Genomic DNA, 22,417 nt, shown 5'->3' on the forward strand with positions numbered 1-22,417 from the left:
CATTAGATATGGAAGAAAATTGAATGAAAACTGTAACTTTAATTGTCCAAGAAAACACTAAGGATTCTGTAAAGATGATCCCTCTATGAGTGAGAGGGTGAATTATCCAAGGCTATGGTCACAGATGCCTCTGGAATGTTGAGAGGCCATGTCACCAAAAAAAAAAAAAAAAAAAAAAGGGAAAAAAAGGTACCTGGTATGAAGAGGTTTATAGGGTAAAATGCATTCACTTCCATACCAAGGAAGTCTGCATCATGCCTTTATAACCTAATTCTACAGTAAAGGATTTATGTACATACTCAGGAAAACATTCCCACCTTGACTACTGCAGAGGGCACTACCATGTCCTCTGATGTGGCTGAAATACTCTTCTGGAGTAGAGGCAGTATTGCTCACTTTTGGCTTTCAATCAATTGACTTAAATAAGCCTGGGCCAGTTTTTCAGTCCCCATCTGTTGTCACCATCTCAAACTCTGGAGCAAATGCACTCCTGCTGAGGCTGTATGGGCTTATCAGAGAGCCTAATGTGAAGAAAGTTCTTTTCCTCCGCCTCTGCCTCCTTTCTCTTCTCCTTTCCACATTACTTGAAACTTGCCAGTAAAATTAGATCCTCAACATTTGAAGTGACATTGTCTGTAGAAACTCCTACATTCAGAAATTCATACAAACAACCCTCTTGGGAGAAAAAAAAAATAAAACAAAATAAGAATGCTACTAATCATGACCACCCAAGTCTACCAGCCGCCCTCAGCTTGTAAAATTTGTTTTTGCTACAGCGCTTAGGTATATTTTTTCATTTAATGTTCACAATGATCCTTAAAGGCTGAAGTTATTATTATTATTGCTATTATTTTTAACTAGTCCCAGTTATTGCAAGTAGCAAAACTTAGGCCTGGTTTGTAAATTCTCAACAAAACAAATATTAAATCTGTGAGTGCTGAGGGTCCATTATATCAAGAAGAATATGAGGAAATGGTGTTGGAGTTTATTTTCCTTCTAGTCAGCAGCACCATCTGTCCCTGGGACTGGCTGCCTACCTTCCTTGGCCTTCTGTGCAGTGGACACTGGTGTGCTCTGGGCACAGTATACGTCCCGGGTCTGGATCCCTCCTCCACAAACGGGTCCCGTCACATGCCAGTGGGGGTCCTGCTGCTTGAGGAGAAGAGAGACTTGGCATTCTTTCCATTCAGAGGTCCTCCAGGCATACCTGGATTTATTTAAAAGAAATTTGATTTATTTAAAAGAAGAAGAACAAGTAAGGAAAATATAACATTCTAAAGAAGACATAAGTCATGACATCACATATACATAATAATCTCTCTTTGTAGAGCCAAATCTTCACCTATGGATAAAGAAGTCTGTTGGTGTTGGGTACTAAATCCCTTTTATTTCCTAGGGGGGGGAAAATCATAGCCACTTTTCATGGTAACAGAGGATGAGAGGAGTAAAGAAAGGAAATATGGATTAACGGATTGTGTCTCAGCCCTGAGGCCCTAAGAGAGTGAAGAATCAGTGGAAGAAGATGGAAACCAGAAGAGCCTGTTGCATAGCAGCTGACCTGAACATAGGCATCACTTCACAGACCTCTAGATGACTATGAGAATGACTTTCATGGCCTTTTGAAATTAGTATAGTAGGGCGTGAAATGTGTGAAGTTGGGGATACATGGTTTTAAATGGATAGTGATGACCAACTTTTCAATCTCCTTGATACAGGAAAGTATCTCCACTTATTTGACCCCATTGGGATAAAGGCATACACATTAAAAATGAGTTAATAATGTGGCACTGTATTGAACCGTAGAGTACTTTTTTGTATATGCAGAAATATTATTTAAACTGACTTAGAAATATATCTTCTGGTTTATAAGTGGTTAAGATACATAGTGATAGACACACACACACACACACACACACACACACACACACACACCCAAGGGAAAAAAACACAATGGAGTTTATACACAACTTGCTGAAAACAAAACAACTATAACAACACTGCACTCAGACCTGGAGAATTATTTCAGACAGAATTTCCTTTAGGGGGTTATTGCAACATTTTTCAAGCCCACAGCATTAATAGAACCCTACAGCATTCACATAAATACCAACAGTCTCATTAACTTCTAGAAAAATAAACAGAACCTTAAAACATTCTCATAACTGCTGTCCCATTTCAGATTTGAGGAAAAATTTCTCAGCCTTGTGATTGCTCAAAAGAAAAAACAAAAAACAAACAAAAAAACAGCAATAAAAATAAGAGTGTGTAACCAAAATCCTGGCCTTACAGAAACTAGCATAAAACTGAAATTAAGTCACAGACACCAAAATAAAAAAGCAAATCTCTAAGAAACCTAATAGTGATCAAACCCCTTTATAAATGCATGGCCTCACTCTGAAAAGCTTGAGAGATGACAATCATAAATCTTATAAAAAACCCACAGTAGAAAGAGGATTTGGACAATCCTTTGGGGTTTGCTGTGACACAACTGTTCTCCCTCGGCTTCCATACTTCATTTTCACATGGTTCTCCAAGACTAGAAACTTAGTCAGTAGTGATGAAGTCCCAGAACCTAAGTCAGGTTCGGTGGGGTGAGGAGGTTCAGAGCCGACGACTAAAGAAAGAATTCTTAAGACGTCGTTGGTGCAAAAGGTGATTTATTAGAGCACGGGGACAGGGTCCGTGGGCAGGCGGAGATGCGGCTGCCCCGGGTTGTGAGGGGTGGTTGGTTATATCCACAGGAGTTGGGTAGGTGAGGACAAAGGGGTGTTCAGAAGGGCTATTGGGGCAAAGAATACCATCAGGATATTGAAGGCTTAGTTGCTATCAAGTAAAGACAATTGGAAGTCTGGTGGAATGTTACATTCCTGCTATCAAGCATCCTTGTTAATGAGATTTAGGTTTAGAAGAAATTTAACTTTATTTACTTTTCCTTCTACCTCCACCTCCTTCGGTTTTTTATGGAGGGGAGGGTGACATTAGGCTTGAGGAACTGAGTTCTGTGTCTTTGGAAATTGGGCTATTGATAAGGTAACTTCTTTGTTGTAATCTCAAGGACATTTGTAAACCAAGGGAGACTCCTGTCTTGCAGGATTGTGATCTCAGCAAGTTAACTATTTATCATTTTATGGCAGTCAGGGGTGCCTGAGGAATGCTACACCTATGGAGGGGAGCGGATGAAGGGGGGGGGGGTGCAAGGCGCCAGCTCTTGCTTTGTCCTCAGCCAGCCTCCTGCTCCCTCATCAAGTAGGTAGGCAAGACTTTGGAGTGCAGATCCTGCTTTGGCAGGCAATATGGATAATTGCTTCCAATTCCTGGTCATGAGAGACTGAGAAAAAAGTTTGGTTCTTCCCAGAAGGAGACCTTCTCCAGAGGTCAGGTTCTGAAACCTTTTCTCCTCCAAGTTCTCACCCTGTTCCCCATGGTCACTCAAGCAGAAGGCTTGTCCCTCAAGTATCTGAGTCTCAAGGCAGGTGGCTCTCTATTCCAGAGCAAAGTACAATGAGGTAAGGATTTGTTGTAGGGGATGTTTACCAAGGGCTCACTTCGGACCCTCTTCCTCCACAGGCTGCCTAGGAGAAGAGCTCCCTGGCCATTAAGGAGAGGGTCAGATACATCAACTGAGTAGGAGACTCCTATGATATAATTTGCAAATAAGGTAGGGAAAAGGGAACAGTGTGGTATAGACAACAGGCATGATTTACGGCTCAAGGGATCTGTGCCCTGCCACTTACTAGGCACATGTGACCTTGCCCAAGTTCTGCTTTCTCATCTGTGAAATGGGTATAGTAATGCCAAATGCTGAACACGGCACATAACTAATGTTCAATAAATGCTAATTCCCTTTCTGCTTAAGTCCTTTTGCATGTACGTTTTGTTCCTTGCTTCCATAGAAATACACACACACACACACACACACACACACACACACACACATCAATATTTTATGTCTGAGGATTTAACTGATATCATCAAGTCCTAATGTCAGAGATCCAGGAATACAATGGCCTAACTTCTAGCAACCAAAGTTCAGCAGAGTATAAAAGAAACATAGCGTTCAGAATTACAGCAAGTCACAGCAATTTGTTTGCTTGTTTGAAAGGACTGGGCCATGCTGTGTAAATAGCTTTTTCAATTAATTTATTGTGACCTTAGAAGAATTAGCAGTGGAAGAATTTTGGAAGTCATTATGAAGAAAAATGAAAAGTTTAATGACTACGGTTTTATATAAAGTAACAAAAACCCTGTCCGTAGCTCATTAACCAAAAACACCCAAATTCCATTCACTGGCAAATGACAAATTCTCTAAAGAAATATAAGGCATTTATCACTATCTCAATTGTTTACCACCTCAGAGAAAGCAGGAGCCCAGCAAGCAGCAGAGGGAAAATGCTCACCAGGAAAGGACTTCTATATTCCTTTTTTAAAATGCATGTGTTTCATCTTTGCTCATCCTCATTGTTTCAAACCCATTACCTATGTTTACTCACAAATCACCCTGCAACCATGAAAACTAAACATCCAGAACTCCTTCAGTCTGGTAAAGTGTCTTCAGGAACTGACAGAATGAGGAACCACAGGTGCCTTCCTGCCTAACAGCACTCCCTTTGTTCTTTAGAAGCTGTTGCAGCAATGGTCTTCCAGCCTCCAGACAAGCTGGCTCCCTGACTGCCTGGGACATTCTCTTCCACAGTGATGTCCCTGTCAAAGACCTTTCCCACCCCCTCTCTCCCAACTCTTGCCTTTTAACATACCCTCATTTTGTCCTTTTGGTTAGGAAGGAAATATAGGAATTTCAAAGGCCAGAGTCCTACCTCCTATGGGTACATGGCACTTTGAAATCCATTGTGGAAATGCCTCAAGTAGATTAAGAGAGCCATGCATGGAACGAAAGACATTAGTCAATCTCCATCCTACAAATGTGTAGGATCCATTTGCTCTTTTCAAAAAGTTCTGGCTGAACACAGTAGCCGAGGCATTAATTTATGGCATATCCTTCAAGTAATAATAAGAGCAACCAATACCTTCTAGATGCCTATTCTGTGCTAGGCACTGCACTAACAAACTGAGCCACGTAACCTCATTAAATTGTCCCAACAACCCTATGAGGAAAATATGGTTTCCCCTTTTACAGATGGGATATTGGAATAAAAAGGAAGTAATTCTTCCAAGATCATATAAGTAAGGTTCCAACAAGTAATTCTTCCAAGATCATATAAGAGCAAGGTTCAAAGTTAGATTCATCTGACTCTGAAGCACATCTTTTTAATGAAATGACAGATAAAAAGTGAATGGCAAACCAAAGAAATTTGATCAAAAGATACAGAAAATAAGTTCAATTGACAATAGGTAGTTACCTCCCCAGTTACTAGGAGGACAAGTAAATCTTGCTCTTGGTTTGAGGAAGTGTGTTCTGGACTGAAACCAAAACCAAAAACAAAAACATAACAAACCCTCCCCCGCCAAAAAACCCTTCCCTCTCCCTTTGTTGGTGACAAACATATTGTCAGTGACAACTAAGACTATCTGACACTGCCAAAATATGATTTTTTTTCCTTTCAGTCTCAAACAAAAACTACATTTTGAGAATATTTTACAGCCAATTTATAATTAGAGCTCTGTGGTTACACAGGGCCAAAGTTAGTACTTTCAGGATAGAACTGTAAGTTTAAAAGAGAAATAATATATAAGCCAAATAAAATGGTCTCTAATTGTAAAAATGAAAATTCCCACTCAGAGTTACAGAAGACAACCTTTTAAAGAGGACTAAAATCAAACTCTCCACACTGCTCCGTGAGGATTCTAAATCTTGGGTAAATTTGCCATGATCCGTTCATGTGAAAACTCCAATACTGCCCACTCCCGGACTTTCCCAAGCTGCCCACCATTAGTGAGACCGCATACTGACAGTCACTCTGAGGCTCCCAGCCTCCGGGAAGAGAAATGCTGGTAACTCAATACTGAATGCACAGGGAAAACAACTTACACAAGGGCCTTTTATTTAACACACAGATCTGTAAGAGAGACTGCAGGCAGGGGGAGAGCTAAAAAACAGGACTCCCTAGAAAGAGAAATAGGCCTGCCCAAATAGTAAGTGTATCACTTATGCAGCCACACATCCATACATCCTTTCTTTCAGTAAGTAATTCCTGAGCTCCAACTATGTGCCAGGCCAGATTTCAGATAATAGAAATGCATAGCAGTGAGCAAGACAAAGCTCCTGACCTTGAGAAGATTGCCTTCCAGTGGAGCAGACAGACAGAAATGCATCATACGTAACGTGGCATCAGATAACGAGGAGAAGAAAGAGATGTATGAGGAGAGCTATTTCGGTGCCATGGCCAGGGGAGTCTTCAAATCCTGACGAACATGAGGGAATGAACACAGGAATGGCAGGGAGCATTCTAGGCAGAGAGGGGAGCATGTCCACTGGTGCAGGGAGGAAGAGTGCTTGGCACTTTCTAGGACATCACAAAAGCCAGTGTGTCTGGGCCAGGTGGGTCAGGATAAGAGGGAATGGACATGAGGAGCAGTCAGGAGTCAGGCTATGAAAGAGCCGTGTGGGCCAGAGTTAGGAGCGTGTTATTCCATATGAGCTAGGAAGTCATTACAAAGGTTTGAGGAGGGCAATAATTTGGTGTGATTTAAATCTTTAAAGGATCACCCTGGCTACTGAGTGAAGAAAAGACCATGAGGGATATAAAGAAGGGAGACAAATTCGGAGGACTTTGGTCATTTAGGAGGGATGATGGTGGCTTCAGCTGGGGCGGTCAAGCAAATGTGGGGAGAAGTGAACAGGTTCAGGATATACCATGAGGTAGGGACAGCTTCTAATGGATTGGATAGGGATGAGAGGGAAAGGGAGGCATGAAGAATGATTCCAAATTGTTTTTCCCCAAGGACTGGCACCACAATTTGTTGGCTGTGAATTCTTAAATGAGATGGCCAGGAATGGGGACAAGAATCCCTTCCTTACTCCTCTACACTCTCCCCTTCCATTTGAAGAACAGGATATCAGGGCAAATAATTTAACTGTGAAATTCAGTTTTCCTTCATTTGCCTTCTAGAATCTACTTTCCAAATCCTTCTCTCATGCCTGAAACGCAGTACCCACTCTCCTCATATGTTTCCTATAATGTAAGTCCCCTCTTAGGAAATGATCAATAAATGATATATTTTAAAAGTTAGGAACACACTAGTCATGGTGAGCACCGGGCGCGTAATCACTATATTGTGCACCTAAAACTAATATAATACTCTATGTTAACAATACTGGATACATTATAAAAAAGTTAATATTAAATAAGCTATCATTCTAAGGAGGTGTACGCAACTTAAAGAAGAAACCAAGATTGAATCAAAGAAAAATTTCCAATGGTAGAAATACATATTCCCATTAAGGAATATATAAGACAAATTCTGGACTAGGGAAAGCAGTTCAAGGTTCCCAAATTCAACTGCCAAAATAACCACCCAGTCTTCCAGACAGTGATGTTGTCTAATTCAAGGAACGCTGTACTCAAACTTCTTCAAATGGAAGGGTGGGGGGGTGGGGACAGAAGGAGTTCGGAATGGATTCATCGCTGTGAAGCAATGAATAGAGACATCCTAAATTAGCAAAGCCAAAATTAGAAAAGTAGGCACAGTTAGTGACTATTTTTAAAAGACCTCCATCCTACTAATGTGACACAAAGTGATTCTAATAGCAACAGGATGGCAGCCCCATCAGAGTTTTATAGCAACCTCTGCCCTTTAAAATGTATGCTCTATCACTTTCACGAGGCTTGGAATTGCTTACAAAGTGTGGATTTCTTTTCTCCTTCTAAAGACTTGGATTTAAAGCAAAGCAACATGGAATAGCATCTTAAGTGACTTAATGATGACAGATTGAAAGAATAATTGCATTCGTTAATGCTCATGTTTTGACTAAGCACATATAGATTTGCAAACACACTTGGAATTGAAACCCTAGTGCAAGGTATTGAAATTAAATGTGTGTATATTAAAAATCAGGGTACTACAGCATGACTAATTTATGATAATGTCTGTTGTCCTTTTAAAGTTGTAAATGCATTTAGAAAAGAATTAACTTGTCATTTTTTGCTGAAAAGACGACTAAAATAAAGGGAACGGATCGAGCTTTATATATTTTATGCTCTAGTAATTTTTTATTGAATAGAGTGGGACTATTGATTATGGAAAGCTACTCTGAAGTGCAAAGCTCTTTGCCCTTCAGCAGATGGCTTTGCTAGCCTAACTCCACATATGTATTATTAATAAACTGCTATCGCTCTGCACAGCACTTAGCAGTACGTTAACTTTCTTACACTAACAGGGGAACGAATCTTCCATCTGAGAGGACTTAAAGTGGCACAATGGGGACTCATGAAACAATATGCACCAGTAAAGACAGACTCAATAAAAAGGCATCAGTCTTCTTCTGTTGAAACAATTTATAGATTCTTTGAAAACTATTGTTTCTTGTCTAAAGCAGAGTCTCCTGAGGGCTTCAGGTCATGACTGAGTCTTTCCTCCTCAAGTGCTATAGGAAAGCTGTTTAATTAAAACAGTTTACAAAAAAGAAAAAAGAGAGAGAGAGAAAGAAAAGAGGGAAACAAAAAAAAAAAAAGGAAGCAACCTTAAAGAACCCATTAATTCATTTTCAAAAATGTACTGAGTTCCCATGATGTACAGGGTACTAGTGCTGTAGTAGATGACCAACGGGAAAATACAGAAGATGTGGTAAATGATAGGCATGCCGTTCTGTTCTGGAAGGCAAACTTTTACAAATTCAGACCGTGATCTCATCCCTCACCCTTTCCCAAGCTGCTATTATAACCTAATGAAAACAGAAACTTCTTATCTGGAAAACCAGACATACTGTTAGCAGAAGCAAGGCAGCCATTGGGGACCGTGTCAAATCAAGCTTCATGTGTCCATCCCTGCCCTGGGTAGATGTTCTTATTTAATCTCCTTGACGAGGCCAATATCAGCTGCTCTTTAAAAGAAATGACTTTGAATCCTTCACACATGCTATATAATAAGTAGAATCATGGAAGAAGGTATCCTGTGCATAATAGTGTTCTGGAACTGCCCTACATACAAGTGTTCATTTACTCATTCATTGTTTTCTGAGCATTTACAATGAACCAGGCATTTTTATAAGTGCTACGCATTCTGGGAAAAAAGTAAATAAACAAAAAGCCACATTGCTAGGTATGGGAGGATTTGTAAGAACATTACCAACTATTAAACACTCTTAAAGGGGCACCTGGGTGGCTTAGTGGGTTAAAGCCCCTGCCTTCAGCTCAGGTCATGATCTCAGGATCCTGGGATTGAGCCCTGCATCTGGATCTCGGCTCAGCAGAGAGCCTGCTTCCACCTATCTCTCTATCTCTCTGCTGCCTCTCTTCCTATCTGCCTGTCAAATAAATAAATAAAATCTTAAAAAAAAAAAAAAAACACTCTTAAAGAATATAGAGATTGTGTTCTGGATACTCTAGTCTTTAAAGAGTAATTAATTACAGAGCCCTGACTTCTGGAGGCTCAAGTTACAAATTTTTGAACTGGTGGTGGTGCAAAAGTGATACACATTCGGTAGAAACCATACTTTGAATTTTGAATTTTGACCTTTTTTCACTTGTAAGTATATGGTCTGATATTCTCATGGTGCCTGGCCAGGGCAATAAGCCGTAGGTCCCAGTCAGCCACATAATCACAAGGATAAATTACAGATACACCTGCACCCATTCCGTGAACCATTCTGTTTTTCACTTTCAGTATAGTAGTCAGTTAATTACATGAGATATTCAATATTATAAAAAAGAGGTTTTGGGTTAGATGATTTTGCCCAACTATAAGCTGATATAAGCTTTTTTTTTTTTTTTTTAATTTATTTGACAGACAGAGATCACAAGTAGGCAGAGAGGCAGGCAGAGAGAGAGGAGGAAGCAGGCTCCCCACTGAGCAGAGAGCCCCACGCAGGGCTTGATCCCAGGACCCTGAGATCACGACCCGAGCCGAAGGCAGAGGCTTTAACCCACTGAGCCACCCAGCCGCCCCTGATATAAGCTTTTTAAGCACATTTAAGGTAGACTAGGCTAAGCTATGATGCTTGGTAGGTTAGATTTCTACTTACAATCTTTTCAACTTTTCAAGTGGTAACTCCATCATAATTCAAAGAAGATCTTTTTTCAAGATTCTTAAGATGCACGAACTAAGTGAACACAGACTGAAAGTCTTCTGTTTCCTAAATTCTCCAGCAATTAGCACAGTGACAGGCTGAAGCAGGTGTTGGACCAACATCTCTTTACAACACTCCAACCCTGTTCCAGCAATGACACAGTTCCAATGGGCAAAGGAGGCCAACAGCCAAGCCAAGTTTTGCCTGCCAACCTTTTCCTTAGCTCTGTCCTTGGCCACAATATCATAAATATCCATCAATGAATCCCCAGAGTTTTTGTTTGTTTGTTTGTTTTGTTTTTTTAAGGAAAAAGAATTTCATCGAGAAAAATCTAAAGTTGGGTTTAGTGCCTCAAAGAGATGTTAGGGACAAATAGGCTGGCCACAGGGGGTTGTTATAGAAACAAATCAAAGTAGACTAAAGGAAACCCAGATACAAGTCTCTGTATAAGTCTGCACAGATAGATCATAATAAGGATAAATTCATACATAGTAGAGACAAGGAGAGATGGGTTACAAGAGCCAGCTATTTAGTGCCAGATCCAAGATGTGAAACAATGTTTTACAAATGGACTCTTCTGCACAATTACATCATGTAGTACATGTAATTGTCTCTGCCTTCAGATCCTCATAGGAGTTTTTAACCTACATTGGTCATTGTCAGCTTTTAATGGTGCTGTCTTATATTGGATTTCAGATTCTAAATGATCATTTAAGAGACAGAACAGCCATGTTTACATGAAAATTGCTATCTCCTGGTGAAGTGGTGGAAGATGCTGGTGGGTCATCTGAGGTGTCACTTCCAAGAAAGACATTGACATTTTCCTATATTCTTGTATGTTATAGTGTCGTTAGCCAGAATGGGCCTCTAAAACAACACAAGGGATCTGGAGCCACCGCTGTTCCAGCATCAGCTCATGCCTCAGTTATCTAACATTAAGCATTTAAAATGCTTTCCTTATACTATCTAGTAAACAGGGCCATGTTATTATTTATTGCCTGAGAATGCTTTTCACCATCTTCTGAGTTGAGATGTAGGATCTAATACTTCAGATGCTAATGAGGACATTAAAAAAGACACAAGGACCAAGGTAGTTTATAAAACACGTTCTTTCAATGTTTGGAGGTACAGAATGACATAAATGCCCAAGATCATGATGCCTAATGACAGGAGATAAACACACCAAGAGAAAAGGTGGCAAGGGACAAGAAGATGTATCCTCTCTCTCATTTCTAAGCCCACCTCAAAATATATAATGTGAGTGCTTAGTGTTATGCTGGAAGGGGGCATAAACTTACAAGCAGATTGTAATGCAGAATGAAGGGGGTTCTTGGAGTCTATAAACGTCTTGGTTAAACTCTTGAAACAAACATAAGGCTGTACTATGCCAACATCTTTACAGTTCTCTAACTTACCATGGTAGCATAACATAGACTAGCTTCTGTCTCCTTTCAAGTTTATTTAAGCCAGTTGCCCCCAAGGAACTTCCGAAGTGTTCTGGTCTCAGGGAGCAGTTCTAGAATGGGTTCCTCGGGGCACCTGGGTGGCTCAGTGGGTTAAGCCGCTGCCTTCAGCTCAGGTCATGATCTCGGAGTCCTGGGATTGAGCCCCGCATCGGGCTCTCTGCTCAGCGGGGAGCCTGCTTCTCCCTCTCTCTCTGCCTGCCTCTCTGCCTGCTTGTGATCTCTCTCTGTCAAATAAATAAATAAAATCTTTTAAAAAAAAATGTTAGAATGGGTTCCTCTTGGTGACCATTTCTTTCATTGGATCACACCTCTGGGACTAGCCTTCATAGTGTTGAGAGATAAAAGGCCAATCATTGGAGTCCAGCTTGTAAGAAGAGTGGCCCCAAAGCCAGGCATCTAAAGGATTTTTTGAGCAATATTAGTATCTAGGACCTAGGATACTTCTCTAGCTCTTCCCTTTTCGTGGAATATTCCCCTAGTTATCTGAAAGGCTAATTTCCTCACTTCCTTCAAGTTCCCCCAACATATCCTGCTTGTTCAAATGAGGCTTCTGTAATGCCTCTGTCTAGTTCTGTAACCTGAGCTGAACCCACATCACAGCATCACAGCAACTCTAATGTATTTTTTTCTCCCACAGCTCATGTACACAGTATATAGCTTATTTATTAAATTTATTTGGTACACCTTCACTAAAATTTAAGTCCCATGAGGGGGAGAGGATTTTGACTATTTTGTTCTCTGAGGTATCACAAGAACTAAACGTAGTGTTTGGCGCATAACCAAGAGGTCAAGTTACATTTACTGAATGGATGAACACGTCTCTTACAGCACAGATGGTGGAAGGGTAAAAGCCAAACTGCATTCTCGGAGACTGAAAAAAAAAAAAAAAAAACACTATGCAAAGTCGCAGAAATGTACATTTTCCTGCTGGGGAGAAATATGGTGTATTAGATTGCTTGATGTATAGGAATTGCTAGTGAATTCTGGGAAAGGAGAAATGGGCATTTTTGTTCCCTAATAGATTTTTGTTTCCATTTCCCTTGTTCATAATGAATTTTAGTCACCAATGTCACACTAGAAACAAACTTAGTATACAGCCTTTATGCTTTCCTGTGGTAGAGGCCACAGCTCAGATTTCAGACAAATAAGAATGTCAGCCAATGTTAATTCTGTTGTTATTTATGCATTCTCCTGGAATCAGTAGCTAACACATCATTCTCCCTAGGAAACCCTGGTTGGTATTCAGTGAGTTTTCAAGGACTCCTATTTCCTACAAATTCACTATTTGAGACGGTTTTTAAAAATGTCAAATTCAGTAACATTTCCAAACACCAGAACTAGAGGGCCAGGTACATTGCCAATGAAATTTGTCGGACCTATTTTCAGATGTTAAGGTTCAGTCATATGGGGATCAATAAAGAAATTAATCGTGGATACATCTTGAATTACTACCATTCCACATTATTTTGTTAGAAAACTTGATACATATAAACACACGACTATGTGTATACATATCCTGATCTCGATATGTCTTTACTATGACTATCATGAAAGTAATAAAAAATATATTGATTTTGAAGCCAAATAGACTTCAGTTTGAATCTGAACACTACCGATCTACATCACTTTTACTATACGTGTCCCATTTTGATGATAAACTTAATGTTCTTCTAAATAATCTGTTAAAACTCTGACGTACTTACTAGCGAACAGTAGGTACTCAATAAAAAGTAGTCATTATTTAAAAAATGTAAATGCAATTCAACTTTCTCCTGATCATCACACAGGAACTTCTCTGACTCCCAAGAGAACTGTAATAATTTTTAACAAAGAGAAAAAAAGGGAGGGGGGAGGTCTGTATATAAATCAGTATCTGGAAGAGGGCACTATCCATTCCATGAAAGGAATGAAGAAAAAAGGAATCAATGTCCAGCTTATTATTAAACCCAGATTCTATTTCTGGAATCCTAACATTGAGAACCCTTCTGAACTATGCCTCCATAGAGAAAAAGATTTTACATTACACAGAAATAATTTCCTACCCCATTAAATTACTGCAAAGAAAGGAGGGATTCTCTTTTTGGAGGAAATGAGCACACCTGCAAACAGCAACATAAAGGGTTGCCATCTTTGTAGTGTCTCCCATGTGCTGAGCACTGAGACTGACATTTTACATATCTAGAACGTATGTATTCAATCCTCAACACAGGCAGTATAATATAGACACAATTTATTGAGGAAGGAAATGCTTTAGAGAGATTGTACAGCTTGCCCCAAAACACACAATTAATAAACGATGGTGATGCAATTTTAATACACGTCTATCCAAATTCAAAAGGAACAAAGATCTCAGGCTTTATGTCATTTCCAGTCTCATTCTTTCCTCAATATCAGTATTTTTAAAGAATGGACACATACTCAACACAACTAGGGAGAATTCTGTGAGACCAAGTTAATCTGTATGGGATCATAAACTACACCTACCTCTTCTCTTTTGAGGTCTGGAATGATATGACTTTAAGGGGTCATAGTGGTAAAAAATGAACAGTCAGTACATAAGGAGTTGAGTCTACACTGGTTTCAATGGTGAAGTGGAGGAAGTGAGTGGTTAAGATTCTGACAACAAGAAATTACCTCTTGATTCCTCCACCCTTGACATATTATTTCAGATGTAAGGAATAGCTAAGCACATCAACAATGCCTGTTAAGTTTAATTAATTATTTGGTTAATTTCTGCAAGAAGCTGTATTTTTTTTTCCTCATTTTACTTTTCACTGGGAAAGGAATTCTTGAATCTTATAAACTATAAGAAACTAAAAAAAAGGTCTATCTAAAATAGCTATATATTTAACAGATAGAATTCAGGGCAGCCATCCAGCAGGAATTACCACTAATTTATTCCCAGAAGTCTTCTGAATAGTTAGGTAGTCCCAAATGACTTCTGCCATTATCAAACCTGGCCACCATAAGCCAACAATCCAGAGAAAAATACACTGGAGGTCTTCACCAAGGACTATACATATAACCAGACAAAATATAAGCAATACAGTTACTAATCAAGGTCAAGTTTTTACCCAAATCCTCTGGCCCCTTATGGACTGTGTATTAGAAATGAGGCCATAAGCTTGCAGTAACCTTTCGAGACAGAACTGCATTAGAATCAGGGGGTTGCCATCCACTATCTATGTAACCTCAAAAACTATTTAAGCATCAACAGTTTCATCTGCAAAATAAAGATGTTATGAATAGCTTTTTAGGTTATCATAAAATTCAGGTGTGACATGTCAGGTAATAAGCAATGATTACTAAGCATTAATCATGTGCCAACTGTTGAATGAAGTACGTACTGCTAGTAGATGAGTAAACTAGGGCACTAGACTTAAGTTACTTGCAGAAATTCACAAATTCAGAAAGTCACAGAAATAGGATTAGAGCCCAGGAAATCAACACAGTCCATGCTCTTAACCCACTGTGCCATACTACTTAGCGTGGCTGTCGATACTGAGTAAAGGCTCAACAATTATGAGTAACAGCTACTGTTAGTATTGTTAACATCCCTACCCCACATAAAATGAGGTCAAACAGAACAGTGAGTACTCATGTCAAAGAACACACAATACCTGGGACATGGCTGTAAGAGTTCTTCAACAATGCAGGCCTCTTTCTCGAGAAGTTCAGAGCACTCCTTTCCACCCCCAATAGCAACATGCTTCACATTCCGGCGCCTGCTCCTAAATCCTGGTGAGAGACTTCCTGAACGACACGTCTTGGAGCAGGGGCTCCAGGAGGACCACTCAGTGGTTTCACAATCTTTTGGCATGATGCAAGACTGGACAGTCAAAGGGAAGGAGTCTTGCACGCAAAGGCTGAAAGAACAGAAGCAAAAAACCATAGGGCATAAATTAAACAAATGCAACCAATGTTATGAAGTGCCTGTTATGAGGGGGAAAAAAAGAAACAACCTAAAATTTGATATGAACTTTTAAAAGGACTTTAAAAAAAATGTTAGAGGCATCATGATAAAATAAAGAAGAACATCCATTTTAAGATTGCATGCTTTATTTTATCTGAAACTGTGAAGTTATTTCACTCTAGCAAGACACACGTGTAAGATGAGCCCACCCTGAACTTTGCCTGAAGCATTATCAGAAATAACTGAGCCTCCTCTCCTTTGCCTTCACCTCTGATGTAACCTAGAGTTGCCGTTTGTTGACAGGCTCCCAGGTGTCACACATTGTGCTGCATCTCACAGGCACTTTCTCACCACAATCTCATGTGTTTACATATTATTATCTCCATCTGCAGAAAATAGACTCAGAAAGGCTAAACCATTTGTCTACGGTCAAAGATACAGGTAACTATTAAAAAATAAAACAAAAAAAATAAATAAAAAGAAAAATAAACTTGTGGTATCATGTTTTCCCCACACTGTTAGGCTCTGAGCATCAGTTTCCTCATTTGCAGGTGCTATCTAATACTAACAATCTAATTAGGAAACATAAATAAGAAGGTATCATAATAGGATAATCTGATGATTTCAACATAAAAGCATTTATAATGATGAGGGGGAAAGTTGATGAGGAAGTGATGGACCACTTAGGAAGGCTGGGGGGATGGGCAGGGCTGAGGGGGAGGTTCTAAGAGTGAAGGACATTAGAGCTGCATTTCTTTTAAAGATAAATGGGAACTTCTCTGGCACAGAAGGGAGACTATTTTAGGTCAATGAAATAGCATATGTGAAGCCTTAATATAAAATTTTGTGAGGATGGAAACCAGTGTTCTATAAGCAGTAGATGCACTGTTTCACAAGAACTAATTAATAAATTTTTAGGAATTTTGCAAGCTAGCTGATTTCATGCAGATAGCTTAAAACTGGCCATGGCAGGAGTATTTACGTAACAGAAAACAACAAATGTTACAAATCAAGTCCACCACTCCCACCATACCCTGAAGCCCAAACCACCAAGAACTGGGGTTAAACATTTATATGCACACCAAACAGGGTAAGTAAAAGGCAACTTGTCAACTGTCAAAAATCTGTCCATTTATAAAGCATAAAGTTCAAAGAGGAAAGTGGATAAATATTAGGTGTGTGGGTTCTTCAAAAGTAAGTCTGGAAAGACTTCATATCATGGACTAACAAATTCAGATTTACTTGAGCATTAAACAATTTTAAGTGGAGGAAAATCAATTAAACTCCTATAAGAAGATAATGCTTCGCATATTAATTGGTATTCCTTTTTTTTCCCCATTTTTTGGTGTTAGCCATTGCCTTATTCTATGAAAGTCCTCCATTATCTTGGGGAAGAAAAGAATAATTTTGACAGGAATATAAGTCAATATATGTTCAAATACTGACTTCCAAAAGTGGGCCTGTGAAAACTGGTGGAGTAATGAGCTTTAGTCAGGCTTTGGTAATGGTTCTTCTACATGTGTTTAAAAAAGAGAAATGTATTAGAATGATTCCATGTTTCTGATAAACAAAAATATGTTGATAAGGGAGCCACCAACAGAGAAATGGATTATAGAAGGTGAGGGGCAGGAGAGTATAAAACATGCTCAAATTCATGTAAATTATAGTGAGATTTCCATATTGATATCCTTTATAAAGGCACAGAGAATTTGTGTGGTTTTCAGAAGTCATAATAACATAAGATGAACCTTTGGTCGGGTGTGTGTGTGTGTGTGTGTACATAAAGTCTATTTAGATCACATTATTCCCTTCAGAATGAAAAAGGAAAAACAGACCTCACTACCATTACTCACTCCCATGTAATTTTGGAAGCTTCGAGAGAAGACACAATAGGAAGAACCTCTCTTGAAAATGCCCCATCTATGTCAGAATATATTATTTCTGGACATGGTTGGATGTAGAGTAAGAGGATCATCTCTTTTGCTATGTAACACGATGGAAACCTCTTGATGAAGAAGATTCTAGGTCTTCACTCTTCAGGAACTGTTACTGGCTTCCAAATTCATATATTGAAGTACTGTCAGTACGTCAGAATACGTGCATATTTGAAGAGTCTTTAGAGAAGTAATTAAGTAAAAATGAGCTCACCAGGATGGGCCCTAATCCAGTATGAATGGTGTCCTAGGAAGAGCTTAGGACATAAGCACACACAGAAGGAAGCCTGTGTGAAGACAGAGAGAGAAGATAGCTGTCTACAAGCCAAGCAGAGAGGGCTCAGAAGAAACCAACTGATCTCGGACGTTCCAGACTCCAGAACAGTAAGAAAACTAATTTCCATTGTGTGTCAGCCACCCAGTCAGTGATACTTTGTTAAGGCAGCCCTAGCACCACCATACGGAATTTAATGGGGTTTTTCAATTTGTGTGTTTTTAGGAAAAAAGTCTCAATTTCCAAGACAGATTTTCCTCTCCCTTTTATAAAGAAGATCCCACAGTATGCAGTTCTCTGTCTACAGGTTAGGTGGTGGTTTGCTTCTTTCCATTTACCAGCTTTGACTCTCTGTTGCTCATCTTCCTACTGGCTCAGTAGAATGGATAACAAGACCTGCCAGGAATTGCAGGGATTAATCAGGGACTGTCACATCTTTGAAAAGGGCTCCTAATTTTTGGAATTAGGAAGAGCATATGTTCCACTCATCATATATTCACTTATTTTTAACATTATTTTCACAAATGTGCCTTCTTAGTTTAAAAAAAAAAAAGTCTTAAAATATACCACAGAGGGACCTGGACTACTTTGATCTTCGAGATTCCATTTTACTGGAATAGGTGGGCAAGCACTAAGTGGTGAATAAGAAATATCTGGGTCCTGAATTTTGCATCACAGTACAATAGCATAACCTTGGTCTCTCTTGGCTGCTTAGTTTCATTATCTGCAGGAAAAAACTATAATAAAATGTGATTTACTCACACGCACCCAACATAGTTGTAGTCACTTTTAGTATAAGTAGAAAAATCTACTAAACTAAAGCCCATAACAAATATCATTGTCTACACACTGAAAGGGAATCAGTCCTTTCATAGAAGGTGGTGTGTCTTTTTAATAAAACAAACATATAGTATGGATTTGGCTTTAAAAAAAAAAAAAGATGCTACGGTAATTATACCTCTTTGACATTTACAGAACACGTTGTCATTTGTAAATTACTTCACAAGCATTCACTGTAAAGGAAATCACTGAAACAAAAAATTACTATAGTAATTCTTATTTCCTCTGGAAATGTAGGGAAATTTCTTTATTTAGAAAATAAGGACAGAAATTCTTAGAAGATAAAACTCAACAGAAAAGTATCTTCCTTTCATCAACATTTCAGTTACTGCTTTAAAATAATAAGTCACCAACTGGGTGACTCAGTTGGTTGGGCGGCTGCCTTCCGCTCAGGTCATGATCCTGGAGTCCCAGGATAGAGTCCCGGATCAGGCTCCCTGCTCAGCAGGGAGTCTGCTTCTCCCTGTGACCCTGCCACTTCTCGTGCTCTTTCATTATCTCACTCTCAAATAAATAAATAAAATCTTTTTAAAAAATGAAATAAAATAAAATAATATTAAGATATCTCAAATATTCAGAAAAGTAGAATAATATATACTCCTAGACTTTACTAGCAAAGGTTAATATTTATGACAGATTTCATTAAATAAAATAAAAAATTACAATTTCAGGTAAAGTCCTTGTGTCACTTATAATCCTATCTCTAGCTCTCTTCTCCAGACACAGCCACTATCCTGAAATTATTATTCTCTATAATGTTTTTATACTTTAACTAAATGTGTATATGTTCATAAATATCTATAGCATTCATTGTCATGCATGTTCTTAAAAGTTTTACATAAATGTTTTATTAAACATATTATTTCTGGAAATTATTTTCCTTACTTAATGACTTTTAGATCTATCCATGTTGATAAACACAGATAGTGTACATTCATTTTTATTAGTAATATTCCAATATGAGTCCTTAGCAATTCATTTATTCATTTTCCCATTAGCATACTTTTTGGTTGTGTTTAATTTCTTGCAAATCCATGGGATTATATATTGAACCTCGTTTTATATGTCTCTGTACTACACATGTGTAAAATATTTTCTTTAGTATATTTGCCCTGATTTGGGCCACAAATAATCATATCATCAAATGCACTAGGTATTGTGAGATTTTTCCCTTCTTACATGTTCAAAAGGTGTATCAGGCTTGAGTTTGTTTGGTTGGTTGGTTGGTTTTGGTGGTGGTGATGTTTTTTGTTTTTTTTTTTTTTTTCAATACAAAGAAAGTACATTTGTTTTTTGAGCTTACATTGAGTTTTATATTCATCTCACACCCTTAATGACTATTCAGACATCCTACTCTGAACTGGCCATTCACACTGCTTATCCATTATGGCAGAATGACTGATGCTCACCTTTTTCCAGGAGTGCTAATTCCCTTATCTCTTGTTCCCTTGTAGAGACCTGGCTGTTAGTTCTATGAAAGCTGACTGGAGGAAGGGAGTTGTCAGGGCCCTCTCACAAACTACTCATAGATTTTCAACCCATCTGCAAATCAGAATAATTTTCACACTTACACTACATTCTACAGGTAAAGGAATAACTTTTAGGCCTAGTGAGGACATCTATTCTGAGTTACTTAGTGTCAATAACTGTCAAGTCTTCTAAGAACCTTGTATCAGTCAGAATCAAATAGGCTATAGTGTGAGAGCAAATCCTATAATCTGAATGATTTGATAAAATAACCGGTCATTCTCCTTCTGTATATAGTTCAGTGCAGACTGTCCTAGAAGGTACTCTGCCTGAAGACGTAAAGATCAAGCTGTGCCCATCTTATATATTCACCATCCAGAATACATGGCTTCCAAGTTCACCTTTAGAAAGGAAAGACACAGTAGGAGGATGGCCAAAAGTGATTTATAACTTTAGCCTAGAAGTGGCTTACATTACTTCAGTCTGCATTTCATTGGCCAAATCAATCAAATAGGTCCAACAGAACTGCAAAGAAGACGGTGAAATATCTTTCCATGTGCTGTGGAAGAGGCAAAAATGTGATAAACACATAGCTTTGTGTCTCGTACATCTGTGCCATATAAATGGATTTGCTTCTTGCAGATCTTCCAACTGGAAGGGAGGTTTCAGCTTTTTCCACTCTGCTAGGTAAATTACTGCTCATCCATCTGCTTTCCAGCTCCCAAAATTTGTTGACATTTCTATTTAGCTGTCATATCCGTTCCTATTATATTTGTCCTTGAGAGTTTATGTCTTTTTTATTCCTTTACTGTTAGTTAAGTGGGGTTCTAGAATACAGGAGTGATAAATGATTATGTTCGTTTTGCCATATTTAACAAGAAGCCTGAAAAGTTATTTGACACAGAGCTTTGTTAAAGCTACAAAATGATCCAATCTGTAAGTTAACAAATTCTTAAAGAGCCAAGTCTACCCTACACCTGGAAAAACTACCAACTAGACATCATTAAACATGTATGAGTAAAGTATTAAATTGTAGAACAATTTTCATTTCCACTAATCTTATCCTACATTATATAATATTTATTTATAGAATTTAATACTTCCAAAATATGCTGTATAGTTTAAAAGTTATTTTTATAGAAGTGAAACTGCAACTAACTTGGGCCATTTGGAAGCACAGTAATTCTAATTATTTAGCAAGAACACTGCTATCCATATGGTAGCAGCTTACCCAAATCACAGCAGACTAACAAGGGAACAGTTGCTTCCAGAGCTTACAGATTCTAACTTAGAGAATGACTGCAAGATCACATTATGAAAATGACACGAGGGAATAAAAGGTAAATGGAGAAATGAGGAGAAATAAACTAAAACTGAGAAAATTCTTAAAAAAAGAATACATTTGGGAAATTAGATAGAATATATGCCATCAATTTTAGTGATTTTTGACTCTAAACTAGTGGCATTTTTCTGCCACCAGCCAAACTAAATGGGATATCTGAAAAGAAAATAAGAATTATAGCCTGATGAAGAAAAAATAGGCACCTAGCTGGTCTTACATAAAATTCCTGGACACTTTAGAAACCGGACTAAAATGTCAGCTGCCTATGACAATATAAAATTCAGCAAGAAAAGACGTTCAAATAAGCAGAGTTTCAAATGTCTGGAAGACAAATTTGAAAATATAAGACTGTAAAATTACTAAGAAAGAATACTAAGCATTACTGAGAAATTTTAGCTGGAAGATTATGAGTTTACCTTTTTCCTATAACCTCCTTACTTGGCCAAATTAATCTGAGGTAAATGATGTCTTGTTTAACAAAAATTGTATTTATATTAGGTTAGAATATATAATTAAGAGGACCATACTTCAGTTATTTAACTATTTTCTTTCTGATCCTCAATAAAAATAAAATTAAGCTATTAAATGTCTTTCAATTTCTTTTTTCCAGTTTTATTGAAAAATAATTGACACACATCACTGTGTAAGTTTAAAACATACAGTATGACGGTATGATTTACTTATTGCGAAATGATGACCATATTAGATTTATCTAATGCTGATCTTCTCAGAAGAAGAAAAGAAAAAAATTAAAAAAAAAATTCCTCTTTGTGTTGAGAACTCTTAGGATTTACTCTCTTAACTTCCTTACATATCATACAGCAGTGTTAGCTATAGTCATCCTGCTGTACATTGATCCTTAGTACTTATTTATCTTAAAACTGGAAGCTGGTATCTTTTGACCACCTTCCTCCATTTCTTCCTCTCTTTTACCTTCCACCTCAGGTAACCATAAATCTGATCTCTTTTTTAGTATTTTGGTTTTGGGGGGGGGGGGG

At 38.3% G+C, this 22,417-nt stretch overlaps 1 protein-coding gene across 1 annotated transcript in view; it reads right to left on the bottom strand.

The window, feature by feature from the left end:
* THSD7B (thrombospondin type 1 domain containing 7B) overlaps positions 1-22,417 on the bottom strand; it is a 717,646-nt gene that overhangs the window by 499,668 nt on the left and 195,561 nt on the right. Inside the window, exons 3-4 of the mRNA XM_059395498.1 lie at positions 15,270-15,515; positions 1,038-1,207 (exon numbers count right to left, since the gene is read on the bottom strand). Of these exons, the coding sequence (XP_059251481.1) occupies positions 1,038-1,207; positions 15,270-15,515 (416 nt within the window). The remainder of the gene's footprint in view (positions 1-1,037; positions 1,208-15,269; positions 15,516-22,417) is intronic.

This window comes from Mustela nigripes, chromosome 3, assembly GCF_022355385.1.
Source record: "Mustela nigripes isolate SB6536 chromosome 3, MUSNIG.SB6536, whole genome shotgun sequence".
Taxonomy (NCBI): domain Eukaryota; kingdom Metazoa; phylum Chordata; class Mammalia; order Carnivora; family Mustelidae; genus Mustela; species Mustela nigripes.